This window comes from Camarhynchus parvulus, chromosome 1A (genome assembly GCF_901933205.1).
Source record: "Camarhynchus parvulus chromosome 1A, STF_HiC, whole genome shotgun sequence".
Classification (NCBI taxonomy): Eukaryota; Metazoa; Chordata; class Aves; order Passeriformes; family Thraupidae; genus Camarhynchus; species Camarhynchus parvulus.
The window spans coordinates 70,456,373-70,467,672 of record NC_044586.1 but is presented as its reverse complement, the minus strand read 5'-3'; the positions used below and the strand labels follow the sequence as shown (position 1 = coordinate 70,467,672).

At 70.9% G+C, this 11,300-nt stretch overlaps 1 protein-coding gene across 1 annotated transcript; it reads left to right on the top strand.

Annotated features, from left to right (window-relative positions):
• Positions 1 to 1,337: 1,337 nt before the first annotated feature.
• LOC115910623 (cadherin-related family member 5-like) lies at positions 1,338 to 8,976 on the top strand. Its single transcript, XM_030960880.1, has 13 exons — positions 1,338 to 1,398; positions 2,551 to 2,639; positions 2,706 to 2,816; positions 3,556 to 3,726; positions 3,813 to 3,903; positions 4,889 to 4,995; positions 5,281 to 5,481; positions 6,174 to 6,308; positions 6,589 to 6,667; positions 7,198 to 7,394; positions 8,007 to 8,027; positions 8,532 to 8,601; positions 8,786 to 8,976. The coding sequence occupies exons 2-13, from the start codon at positions 2,616 to 2,618 to the stop codon at positions 8,974 to 8,976; spliced, it is 1,398 nt and encodes a 465-aa protein (XP_030816740.1). The 5' UTR covers positions 1,338 to 1,398; positions 2,551 to 2,615.
• Positions 8,977 to 11,300: the final 2,324 nt, after the last annotated feature.

The following is an 11,300-nucleotide window of genomic DNA, read 5'->3' as shown; positions in this document are numbered from 1 at the left end:
GGCCAGGGGCTGGGACACGGGGACCCGTGGGGCCACCCCCCACGGACACCCGTGTGCCACCCCCGGCAGCCCGGGGCGACGGCTGCAGCGGCTTCGGGAACCTGTTCACGGAGATCGCGGAGAACAGCGCGCACGGCAGCCTGGTGGCGCGGCTGCCCGCGCCGGGGGACGCGGGGGGCGCGGGGGGCGGCGCCGGCCTCCAGCTCTGCCTGGTGGGCGCCGACGCCGCCTGGTTCTACCTGGACGGGCGCAGCGTGCGGCTCAACGTGTCGGCAGGGCGGGCGCTGGACCGTGAGGTGACACCGCGGGGACACCCCGGGCCCCTGTCCCGCTCCAGCCGTCCTGTGGCCGTCGGGTGTCTGTCTGTGTCCGTCCTGTGTCCACTGTCTGTCCTGGATCCACCCCCATCCACCCTGCGTCCATCCTCCACCCACCCGTGTCCATCTACCTCCACCATCCATCCCTCCATCCTGCATCCTTCCGTGTCCATCCTCCACTGATCCTGTGCCCATCCTGTGTCCATCTATCCATCCTGCATCCTTCTGTGTCCATCCTGTGTCCATCTGTCCATCCTGCATCCTTCTGCGTCCGTCCTCCATTCATCCTGTGCCCATCCTGTGCCCATCATGTGCCCATCCTGTATCCATCCTCCATCCCTCACCCACCTGCGTCCATCCTGTGTCTGTCATCCATCCTCCATCTATCCTGCGGTCTGCCATCTTCTGTCCATGTTCCATTCATCCTCCTTCTTCTGTCCATCCTGTATCCGTGCTCCATCCGTCTTGTGTCCATCCCGTGCCCATCCCATGTCCATCCTGTGTCCATCCCATGTCCATCCCACACTCTCATGCCCATCCCATGTCCATCCTGTGTCCATTCCTATGTCCATCCCATACTCTCATGTCCATCCGTGCCCATCCCATGTCCATCCCATGTCCATCCCGTGTCCATCCCATACTCCCATGTCCATCCCGTGTCCATCCCTTCACGCTCCCTCCGTGCTGTGTCCATCCCTCCCGCAGCCCCTCTCCCAGATCATGCTGCCCCACCCCATGGGACCCTCCTGTTTGGCTGGGGACGTCAGCATGTCCCCGTGGGGCAGCCCCCCTGTCACCCCCTGTCACCCCATGTCACCCCGTGTCCCCGGTCCCACAGGAGCTGGAGTCCCCGGTGCTGATGGTGGCCCTGACGTGCGCTGAGGATGGCTCCTCCCCGGTAGGGCCACACGCGGTGGGGACCCGGGGGGCTCTGGGGGCCCAGTGCCACCCTGGTCACTGCCTGTGTCCCTGCCCATGGCCCTGGCAGGTCGAGTTCCGCATCATCGTCCAGGTCCTCAACGAGAACGACAACCGGCCCCACTTCCAGGGGGCCACTGTGCTCACCCACAACGTCAGCGAGGTGACAGGGCCACACGCTGGGGACAGGGGGTGACATGTCCTGTGCATGGTCAGGGTGATGGGGGTGGGCACCAGGATGGGGATGGCCATGTGCATGGACTGGGGACAGGTGTGGGGACAGGTGTGGGGACAGGCATGGGACAGGGACAGGCATGGGGACAGGGATGGGACAGGGATGGGGACAGGGATGGGGACAGGGACAGGCATGGGGACAGGGATGGGACAGGGATGGGGACAGGCATGGGGACAGGGACAGTCAGGGTCATGGGCACAGTGATGGGCACAGCCACAGGGACAGTTTGTGCCAGGTGCGTGCCCAGGAGGGATGGGGACACCCAAATGCAGGAATGGGGATATTGGGGGTGTTTGTGGGTGCTGGGTGTGTTGGGGGACCCCCGGCGACCCCGACAAGGCAGCTCAGGTGTGTTTGGGGATGCGGGGTGTATTTGGGGCCCATAGTGGGTGTTTAGGGGTGTAGGGGGTGTTTAGGGGTGTGGGGCCTGTCTGGGCTGTGGGCTCTGTCCGGGCTGTGGGCTCTGTATGGGGTGTGGGCTCTGTCCGCCTGTGGGCTCTGTCTGGGCTGTGGGCTCTGTATGGGCTGTGGGCTCTGTCCGGCCTGGGGGCTCTGTAGGGCTGTGGGCCCTGTCCGGGCTGTGGGCTCTGTATGGGGTGTGGGCTCTGTCCGGGCTGTGGGCTCTGTATGGGCTGTGGGCTCTGTAGGAGCTGTGGGGCCTGTCTGGGCTGTGGGCTCTGTCCGGGCTGTGGGCTCTGTATGGGCTGTGGGCTCTGTGGGTGTGGGCTCTGTATGTGTGGGCTCTGTCCGGGCTGTGGGCTCTGTACGGGCTGTGGGCTCTGTATGGGCTGTGGGCTCTGTCCGGGCTGTGGGCTCTGTAGGGGCTGTGGGCTCTGTATGGGGTGTGGGCTCTGTATGGGCTGTGGGCTCTGTCGGGCTGTGGGCTCTGTATGGGGTGTGGGCGGGGCTGTGGGCTCTGTATGGGCTGTGGGCTCTGTATGGGCTGTGGGCTCTGTATGGGCTGTGGGCTCTGTATGGGCTGTGGGCTCTGTCCGGGCTGTGGGCTCTGTACGGGCTGTGGGCTCTGTATGGGCTGTGGTCTGTCCGCTGGCCCCGTAGGGGTGTGGGCTCTGTATGCAGCTGGCTCCGGTGCACTCGGTGGTGTTCAGCGCCCAGGCCGAGGACGCGGACGGGGACACGCGCTCATGTACGTCATCGAGCCGGCCTCGGTGAGCCGGGGGGGGGGGGGCGCGGGGGGGCCGGGGCCATCTGCCGGCCTGACCGACCCCCCCCAGCCCGACGCCCGCTTCTTCCGCATCGACCTCCCGAACAGCGGCCGCGTGGTGCTGGCGCGGGCCCTCGACTTCGAGAGCCGGCGGCACCTCGAGGTGGTCGTGACCGCCGTGGTGAGACCCCGCCCGCCCCGGGACCCTGCTGCGGGCCCCCGTCCCTCCCCATGGCCGCGGGACCCTCACCCGAGGCACCCGGACGTGGGGTCCCCTCTGTGCGCCCCCCACCTGTGGGACCCCGGTGCAGGACCCTGATACGAGACCCCCGCCTGCGGGACCCCTGCCCACCCTCAGGACCCCAGCCCCGCTGAGCCCCGCAGAGCCCCCGCCCGCGGGTCTGGGGTCCCCGTGCCCCCCGCACCTCTCGGGGTCAGGTCCCGCAGCCGTGCCGCGGGTGGGCGGCACAGGGGGTCCCCCAGCCTGCCCGCCCGCCCCCGCCCGCCGCCCGTCCCCGCCGGCCCCGCTAATTGGGGGTGACGTGATCCCGTCACCTGCCCTCAATCCCCCTCATTTCCTTAATGGGCCACCTGCGCCCCCTCCCCCCTCCGGCGCCCCGCCCCTCGCCCCCCCCGGCCCCCCCGGCACCCCCACGGGCCCCCAGGGACCCCCAGGGACCCCGACTCCTGCCTGGGGCTGGGGCTCCTGTCCCTCCAGATCCCCTTTACACGGGGGTCCCTGTCCCACGAGGGTCCCTGTCCCACGGGGGTCCCTGTGCCTGTGGGGTCTCCGTGCAGCGAGGTCCCCGTTCCCTGGGGGCTCCCATGACCCCTAGGGTGTCCCCGTGCCGCGGGGGTCCCTGTGCCTCTGTGCGCCCCCCCAGCAGGTTTTGGGGGCCCGTGCCCCGTTTTTCCCGCAGGAGATGAACACCCGGGAGCGGTTCAACGCCTCGGCGCGGGTGCGGGTCAATGTGCTGGACGGGGATGACCAGTACCCCCAGTTCCTGCCCTGCACCCCCCGCGCCCCCCACGGCCCCCCGGTCTGCACCAGCCCCGTGTACACCGCCAACGTCACCGAGGGACAGCTCCAGGTGCGACACGGGGCCCTGGGACACCGCGGGGTCAGGGGGGGCTCGCGGGGCTCAGCCGGACACCTCCTGTCCCTCCTTGTCCCCAGGGCGGTCCCCTGAGCTTCAGCCCCGGCGCCGTCTATGCCGAGGACGGGGACAGGGGGCTGCGGGCGGCCATCACCTACTCCCTGCTGGCAGGTAGGGGACACGGGGGACACGGGGGGACACGGGGGGACGCGGCGGTCAGGGACACACAGACACAGTGGGGCAGGGAGTGGGGGACACGGGGACACAGGTAAGCACAGACGCGTGGGCAGGAACACAGGGACACCACAGCAGGGACACGCGTGGGCCGGGACATGGGGACAGGGATGTGTGGTGGGTGGGGACACGGGGGGCAGAGGTGGCCATGGTGCCCGGGATGGGTCCCAGGGCCGCCCTGCGCCCCCCAGTCCCTGGAACTGCCGGGGTCCCTGTACCGTGGGGGGGCCTGTGGTGAGGGGAGTCTGTGGTGAAGGGGGGGGTCTGTGGTGAGGGGGATCTGTGGTGAAGGGGGGGTCTGTGGTGAGGGGGTCTGTGGTGAAGGGGGTGCTGTGGTGAAGGGGGGGTCTGTGGTGAGGGGGGTCTGTGGTGAAGGGGGGTCTGTGGTGAAGGGGGGGGTCTGTGGTGAAGGGGGGTCTGTGGTGAAGGGGGGGGTCTGTGGTGAATGGGGGGGGTCTGTGGTGAAGGGGGGTTGTGGTGAAGGGGTCTGTGGTGAAGGGGGGTCTGTGGTGAGGGGGGTGTCCCTGCCAGGGGTCCCTGTGCCGGGGGTCCAAGTGAGCACAATCCAATTGCCAGATCCACCGGGGCAAATTGAATAAAGGGATTGAGCTGGGGGGGCCCTAATCCCCCCTCCGCCGCGGGGGGGTGGGGTCAGCCCCTGGGGCACCCAAGGGTGCTCCAGCACCAGAGGGGTTAAACCTCCTCCACACCGGGGTTCAAAGGGTTAATAACGCCCTCCCCGTACGTGTCCCCCACCTTCAAAATGAGGGGGGTCCCCCTCGCCGTGAAGGCCCAGGAATGGATGGGGGGGGGACATCAGGGCTGCCCCAGGGGGAGTTTCCCACAGTGCCCCGGGGCAGGAGGCTGCGGGGGTCCGGGGGGCGGGGGGATCTCGGGGGTCCCCATCTCTGCGCCCCCCCAGGTCAGGAGAGCAGCAGGTTCCACATCGACAACGTCACCGGGGCCATCACGCTGCTGCGGGCGGTGGAGAGCAGCCGGCAGACCCCCGAGATCTGCCTCAGCGTCATGGTGGGTGGGGGGCACGGGGCAGATGGGGGGCACGGGGCAGATGGGGGGAGATGGGGGAGATGGGGGGCTGGGATAGGAGGAGATGGGGGGGCTGGGATGGTGGGGGGTACCCGGGGAGATGGGGGGCCTGGGCTGGGGGCTCCGCAGGGAGATGGGGTCTCCGGGATGGTGGGAGCTGCCCGGGGTGCTCCGGGCAGCGCCCGTGGGTGCAGGAAGCTGGTGGCAGTGGGTGCCACCTGAGTGTCCCGTGTGTCCCTCCCCACCCCGTGCCCCCCGTGCCCCCAGGCCTCGCAGGTGAACGACCCCTCCAAGTACGCGGTGGCGCGGGCGCTGGTGCGGGTGCTGGCCCCGAACCGGCACCCGCCGCGCTTCCCCCGCGCCCGCTACCGCGCGTTCGTGCCCGCGGCCCCGCGCCGCGCCGCCCTGCTGCTCACCTTCGGCGGGCAGGTGCTCGCCCTGCGCGCACACGACCCCGACTTCCCCGAGGTGAGCGGGCGGGGGGCACGGGCAGGGGGGGCTGCAGGCAAGGTGTGAGCAGGGAGCGCAGGTAGGGGGGGGCACGGGGAGTGGTGCAGGTAGGGATGAAGGCAGGGATGGATGCAGGTGGGATGAAGGTAGGGAGGCAGGTAGGATGCAGTCAGGGAGGTAGGGATGAAAGGATGAAGGTGGGATACAGGCAGGGATGCAGGTGGGGATGCAGGTGAGGGCAGGTGCAGGAAGGGAATGTGGGCAGAGGGACAGGTGGGGGGTGGATAGGGATGCAGGTAGGGGTCACAGGTAGGGATGCAGGTAGGAATGCAGGTGGGGATCAGAAGTAGGGATGCAGGTAGGGAGCACAGGTAGGGATCACAGGTAGGAATGCAGGTAGGGATCACAGGTAGGGATCACGGGTAGGAATGCAGGTAGGGATCACAGGTAGGGATCACAGGTAGGGATCACGGGTAGGGATCACGGGTAGGAATGCAGGTAGGGAATGCAGGTAGGGAGCACAGGTAGGGATGCAGGTAGGGATCACAGGTAGGGGTCACAGGTAGGGATGCAGGTAGAGAATACAGGTAGGGATCACAGGTAGGGATCACAGGTAGGGAGCACAGGTAGGGAGCACAGGTAGAGGTGTGGGCAGGGATCAGGTACCTGCCCGGGGGGATGCAGGCAGGAGCTGAGCCCCCGGCCCGCAGGGGCTGAATCCCCAGGTGCGCTACACCCTGGGCCACGGCACCAACCAGAGCCAGCAGCTGTTCCAGGTGATGCCCAACGGGCTCCTGGTGGCCCAGGCGGATCAGCTGCAGCCCGGGCAGAGCTACAGCCTGCAGGTGAGGGGGCAGGGGTGCCTGGGGGGCATGGGGAGAGGCTGGGGAGGATGGGGGGGCATGGGGGTACAGGAGGATTGGGGGGCACTGGGTGGGCACGGTGGGGCTGGAGGCTGTGGGTACCAGAGGGGCGCCAAGGGCTGGGTGGCACCAGAGAGGGGACACTGAGGCTTGGGGGCACCTCCATGTGCCCTTGTGTGTCCCCCCGGTGCCACAGCCATGTCCTGCGTACCCCCTGTCCTCACCACGTCCCCCTGTCCCCTCGCTGCCCCTTCCCCCTCAGGTGCTGGCGCGGGATGAGGAGTCGGGCGAGACCTCGAACACGACGGTGGAGCTGGAGGTGCTGTGGCCCGGGCAGGCAGGTACGGAGGAGGGGGACCCCCCCAGAAACCCCCCAGGGACCCCTCTGTGACCATCCCCATCCCCACGGCACTGGGACACCCCCCAGGGACCCTTTACGGGGACACCCTGCCCCACGGCACTGGGCACTCCCCAGAGACCCCCTGCCCCCAGTGATGGGGTCTCCCCAGAGCCCTGCCCAGTGAAGAGGGACCCCCGAGCACTGTGTCTCCCTGTTAATGGGGTCTCCCCAGAGCCCCTCCCGGTGAAGAGGAGCCCCCAGCACTGTGTCCCCCTGTTAATGGGGTCTCCCCAGAGCCAGCACTGTGAACCCCAGGGATGGATTTTCCCCAATCTCCCCACAGTGTCGGGGTCCCCAGGCCGCCCCCATGCCGTGATGGGGTTCCCCCCGGGATGGGATCCCCTCCGCCCCCGGGATGTGATGTGTCCCCCCCGGAGCCCCCCGGGCCGTGCCGCGGTTTGTCCCGCCCGCCCCCTATCGCTGTCCCCCCGGGGTTTGTCCCCCGTCGCTGACGCGTCCCCTGTGCCGCAGCCCCGCGGGACCCGTCGGAGCCGGCGGCCGGGCGGGGGGTGCCGGCGGGGGCGCTGGCGGGGGGCGCGGGGGCGCTGCTCCTGCTCGGGGCGCTGCTCCTGCTGGCGCTCCTGGCGCTGCGGGCCCGGCGGCGGCGGCGGCGGCAGCAGCGCACGGCGGACCGGGCGGCGCTCGCCATCGAGAAGCACCCCAACGTGGTAGGGGCCCCCAGCCCCCGGGCACCCCCCACCTGCTCCCCCCCGAGACCCTCCTGCACCCCCGACCTGACCCCCGCGCCCCCGGAGCCCCCCGAGACCCTCCTGCACCCCCTGACCTGCCCCCGGAGCCCCCCGAGACCCTAGAGCCCCCCAAGACCCTCCTGCACCCCCGACCTGACCCCCGGAGCCCCCCGAGACCCTCCTGCACCCCCGACCTGCCCCCTGACCGCCCAGAGCCCCTCCAACCCCCTCCCCGAACCCTCAATGCTCCCCCATTCCCCCCCGCACCCCCAAACCGCTCCAGACCCCCAAACCTCCCGCACCCGCATCCCACCCCCGGGTCTGGGGTCAGGGAGGGGTCCCCGGGTCAAGGGGGGCGCTGCGGGACCGGGGACCCTCCGGGGGGGGGGGAAGGGGGTCCCCTTTTTGAGGGGCTGGGAAGGAAGGGGTGGGCTCTGGGTCTGGGGGGCTGTGGGATGGGGGCTCTGCTGGTTTGGGGGGGCCCTAGGAAGGCGGTTCCCAGGCCTGGGGGGGCTGGAAGGGGCTGCGGGAAGGAGGGAGCCCCCCCCCGTGCCTCAGTTTCCCAGCTGACCCCCCCGTTCCCCCCCACAGAGCCTGAGGTGGTTCCAGCCGGTGAGTGGGGGGCGAGGGAGGGGACCCCCAAAAACTGCTGGGGAGGAGGGTCACCCTGCTCCGAGCCCCCCCAAAGGGGGATGCGGGGTCCCCTGTGCCAGGGGGGTCCCATCAGGAGGGGTCCCATGGGGGGGTCGGGGTGCTGGGGGGTCCCATGGGGGGGGATCCCGTGCTGATCCTGCCGGGGGGAGTGGGGGTGATGGGAGCTCCCAGGGGGGTCCCGGGTGCTGGGGGGTCCCATGGTCGGGACTGGGGGGCGGGTGAGGGTCCCGGTGCTGGGGGAGGCCCCATGGGGGGGTCCCGGTGCTGGGGTGTTCGAGGTGCCCGGGGGTCCCACGGGGGGTCCCCGATCTGGGCAGGGTTTGGAGCACTGGGGGTCCCCATGGGGCGGCGGGGGTGCCGGGGGGCTCCCACGGAGGGTCCCCCGCGCGGGGGGGTCCCGTGGGGGGGTGTCGGGTGTGGGGGTGCCCCCCTGACCCCTCTGTCCCCTGTGTCCCCCCGCAGGTGCAGGCCGGCAAGTCCCCCCCGAGCCCCCCCCGGCTCTACTACCCCAACGAGGGCTACAGCGAGGTGGGCGAGGTGCCCCCCGCCGCCGCCGCCGCCGCCGCCGCCGCCGCCGCCCCCGGCCCCCGGCGCCCCCCAAAGCCCAGGCCAACTCCGTGGGCGGGGACGGCCCGCGGGGGCGAGCCCGGGGGCGGGCTCCCCGGCGGGGTCCCCCCCGGCCCCCGCGGCAGCCCCGGCGCCCCCGCGCCCCCCAGCCCCGGGGAGGTGCCGGGGGCCCGCGGAGGGCGGGGGCAGCCCCGAGGCCGGGGGGCGGCGGCGGGGGGCGCCGGGGGCGCTGCCCGCGCTGGAGGAGCTGAGCGAGGAGAGCCTGGAGGAGGCGGCGGGCGGCGACCCCCGAGCGGCGCCCCCGCTGCTGCAGCTGCTCGAGGACTCCATCGAGTGCTGAGGGGCCGCGATGGGGCTCAATAAACAGCTGGAAACACTGCGGGAACTGGCATGGACTGGCATGGACTGGAATGGACCGGCATGGACTGGGCAGCGCTGGGATGGACTGGGATGAACTGGGTGTGACTGGGTGTGACTGCGTGTGACTGCGTGTGACTGGGATGGACTGGGATGGACTGCGTGTGACTGGGTGTGACTGCGTGTGACTGGGTGTGACTGGGATGGACTGGCATGGACTGGGTGGGACTGGGATGGACTGGGTGTGACTGCGTGTGACTGGGTGTGACTGGGCAGCCCTGGGATGGACCGGCATGGACTGGGTGTGACTGGGATGGACTGGGTGGGACTGGGATGGACTGGCATGGACTGGGTGTGACTGGGATGGACTGGGTGTGACTGGGATGGACTGGCATGGACTGGGTGGGACTGGGATGGACGGGGTGTGGCTGGGATGGACTGGGATGGACGGGGTGTGACTGGGAACTGGGCAGCGCTGGGACGGACTGGTTGGGACTCGGAGACACTGAGGGGGTCACTGGGCTCACTGGGATGCACTGGGATGGACTCTGGGGGTCACTGGGGTGCTCTGCGTGTCACTGGCGCTGACACTGGGGGGGGGTCGCTGGGTGTCACTGGGATGCACTGGCGGTGACACTGGGGGTCGCTGGGTGTCACTGGGGGTCACTGGGCTATCCCGGGGGGTTGTCACGCTCCCCCCGTCCCCGCTCGCATTTGGGCGTTTCCCGCGTTCCCTTGGCCCCGCCCCTAGGGGCAGTTTTTCCATGACCACGCCCCTTAAAGGCGCCGCGTCTCTTAAGCGGCGCTGCCCGCGCTGCCCCATGCGGGGTGTGGGTCCCCCTGCCCCGCGTGGGGAGGGTGATGGGGCCCGGGGGGCCGAGTGTCCCCTGGGCGTCCCCCAGTGCCACCAGGGCGCCGTGGGGTCCCTGTGCCCCGCGGGGTTTGGGTACCGCGGGGGCCCTGGTGTGCCCCGGGGGTCCCCGAGGGTCATCTGGGTGCCGTGGGGGTCCCCGGGGTGCCCTTCCCCCACGCGTGACCCCGCGGCCGTGGGCGGCCCCCGCTAAGAGGCTTGAGCGGGAGTTTGCCGCTAATCCGCGGGGTCACCGGCACCGCGGGTCACCTCCGGCGGGTGGCACCGCGCGGCGACACCGCCACCGGCAGCGCGGGGGCTGCGGGGACAGCGGGGCGCGCTGGGGGCGCTGGGGGCGCTGGGGGCGCTGGGGGCGCTGGGGGCACTGGGAGCACGGGGAGCGCTGGGAGCGCGGCAAACTGGTGTGTACTGGGACATACTGGGACATACTGGGACGTGCTGGGTGCTCTGAGAGCCCTGGGATGTACTGGGATGTACTGGGAGCCCTGTGCGCTGCACTGGGACCCACTCGGACAGCCGGGTTATACTGGGTTATACTGGTCCATACTGGGAGCGCTGGGCGGAGCAGCGCCGCCCCCCCATTACCTTCCTGCCCCTCCCCCGCCCCTCGCCCCCCAATCCCCCCGTAATCCCGGCCGCGTTAATCCCCGGCAGCTGCCGCGGCTGCAAATGGCCCGGGGGGGCGGGGGGGGGGCGCAGGCTGCGCCCCCCGAGCCCCCCGCGACCATCGCGTGTCCCCCTGCGCCGCTCGGGGGCTGGGAGCGCGACCCCCACCCCGTGGGGCGCGGGAGGGCGGAGAGTGGGCACGGGGGAACCCCCTGTGTGTGACCCCCTGTGTGACCCCCCTGTGTGACCCCCCTGTGTGACCCCCCCCGTGACCTCCCCGCGAGCGTGGGGCGGACCCCGCTCCGCCCGTGCCTCAGTTTCCCCCGTATCGCGACCGAACCCCGCGGGGCGGGCGGAGCCGAGGGGTCGGTGCCGCCCCCCCCGTCCCCCCTCCCACGGCACCGGGTCCCGCCGGCAGCGGCACCCACGGACCCCCCCGGCACCAGCGGGACCCCCGGGACCCTCCCGCCATGGAAGCGCCCCCAGAGCCCCCCGAGGGCGGGGTGACCCCCGCGGGACAGGGGGAGGGCAGGTAAGGGGGCACGGGGGTGGGGCTCTGGGGTGAGGGGGGGCGTGCTGGTGGGGGGTGCCGTGATGGGGGGCAGTGCCGGGATGGGGGGGTTAGTGCCGGGATGGGGGGGGCAGTGCTGGGATGGGGGGGGTGGGGGGCAGTGCTGGGATGGGGGGGGTTAGTGCCGGGATGGGGGGGCAGTGCTGGGATGGGGGGGCAGTGCTGGGATGGGGGGGCAGTGCTGGGGGAAAGTTCCGTGACGGGGCGTCAGTGTGGGGGGTCAATGTGGGATGGGTCAGTTGGATGGGGTCAGTGTGGG

What these genes read in the sequence shown, in the direction of transcription:
- LOC115910623 (XM_030960880.1), top strand. Translation starts at nt 2,616, where the DNA reads ATGTACGTCATCGAGCCGGCCTCG. An exon ending in GGCAGAGCTACAGCCTGCAG is followed by an intron (nt 6,309 to 6,588) that starts GTGAGGGGGCAG and finishes CTTCCCCCTCAG; the next exon opens with GTGCTGGCGCGGGATGAGGA. An exon ending in GCTGTGGCCCGGGCAGGCAG is followed by an intron (nt 6,668 to 7,197) that starts GTACGGAGGAGG and finishes CCTGTGCCGCAG; the next exon opens with CCCCGCGGGACCCGTCGGAG.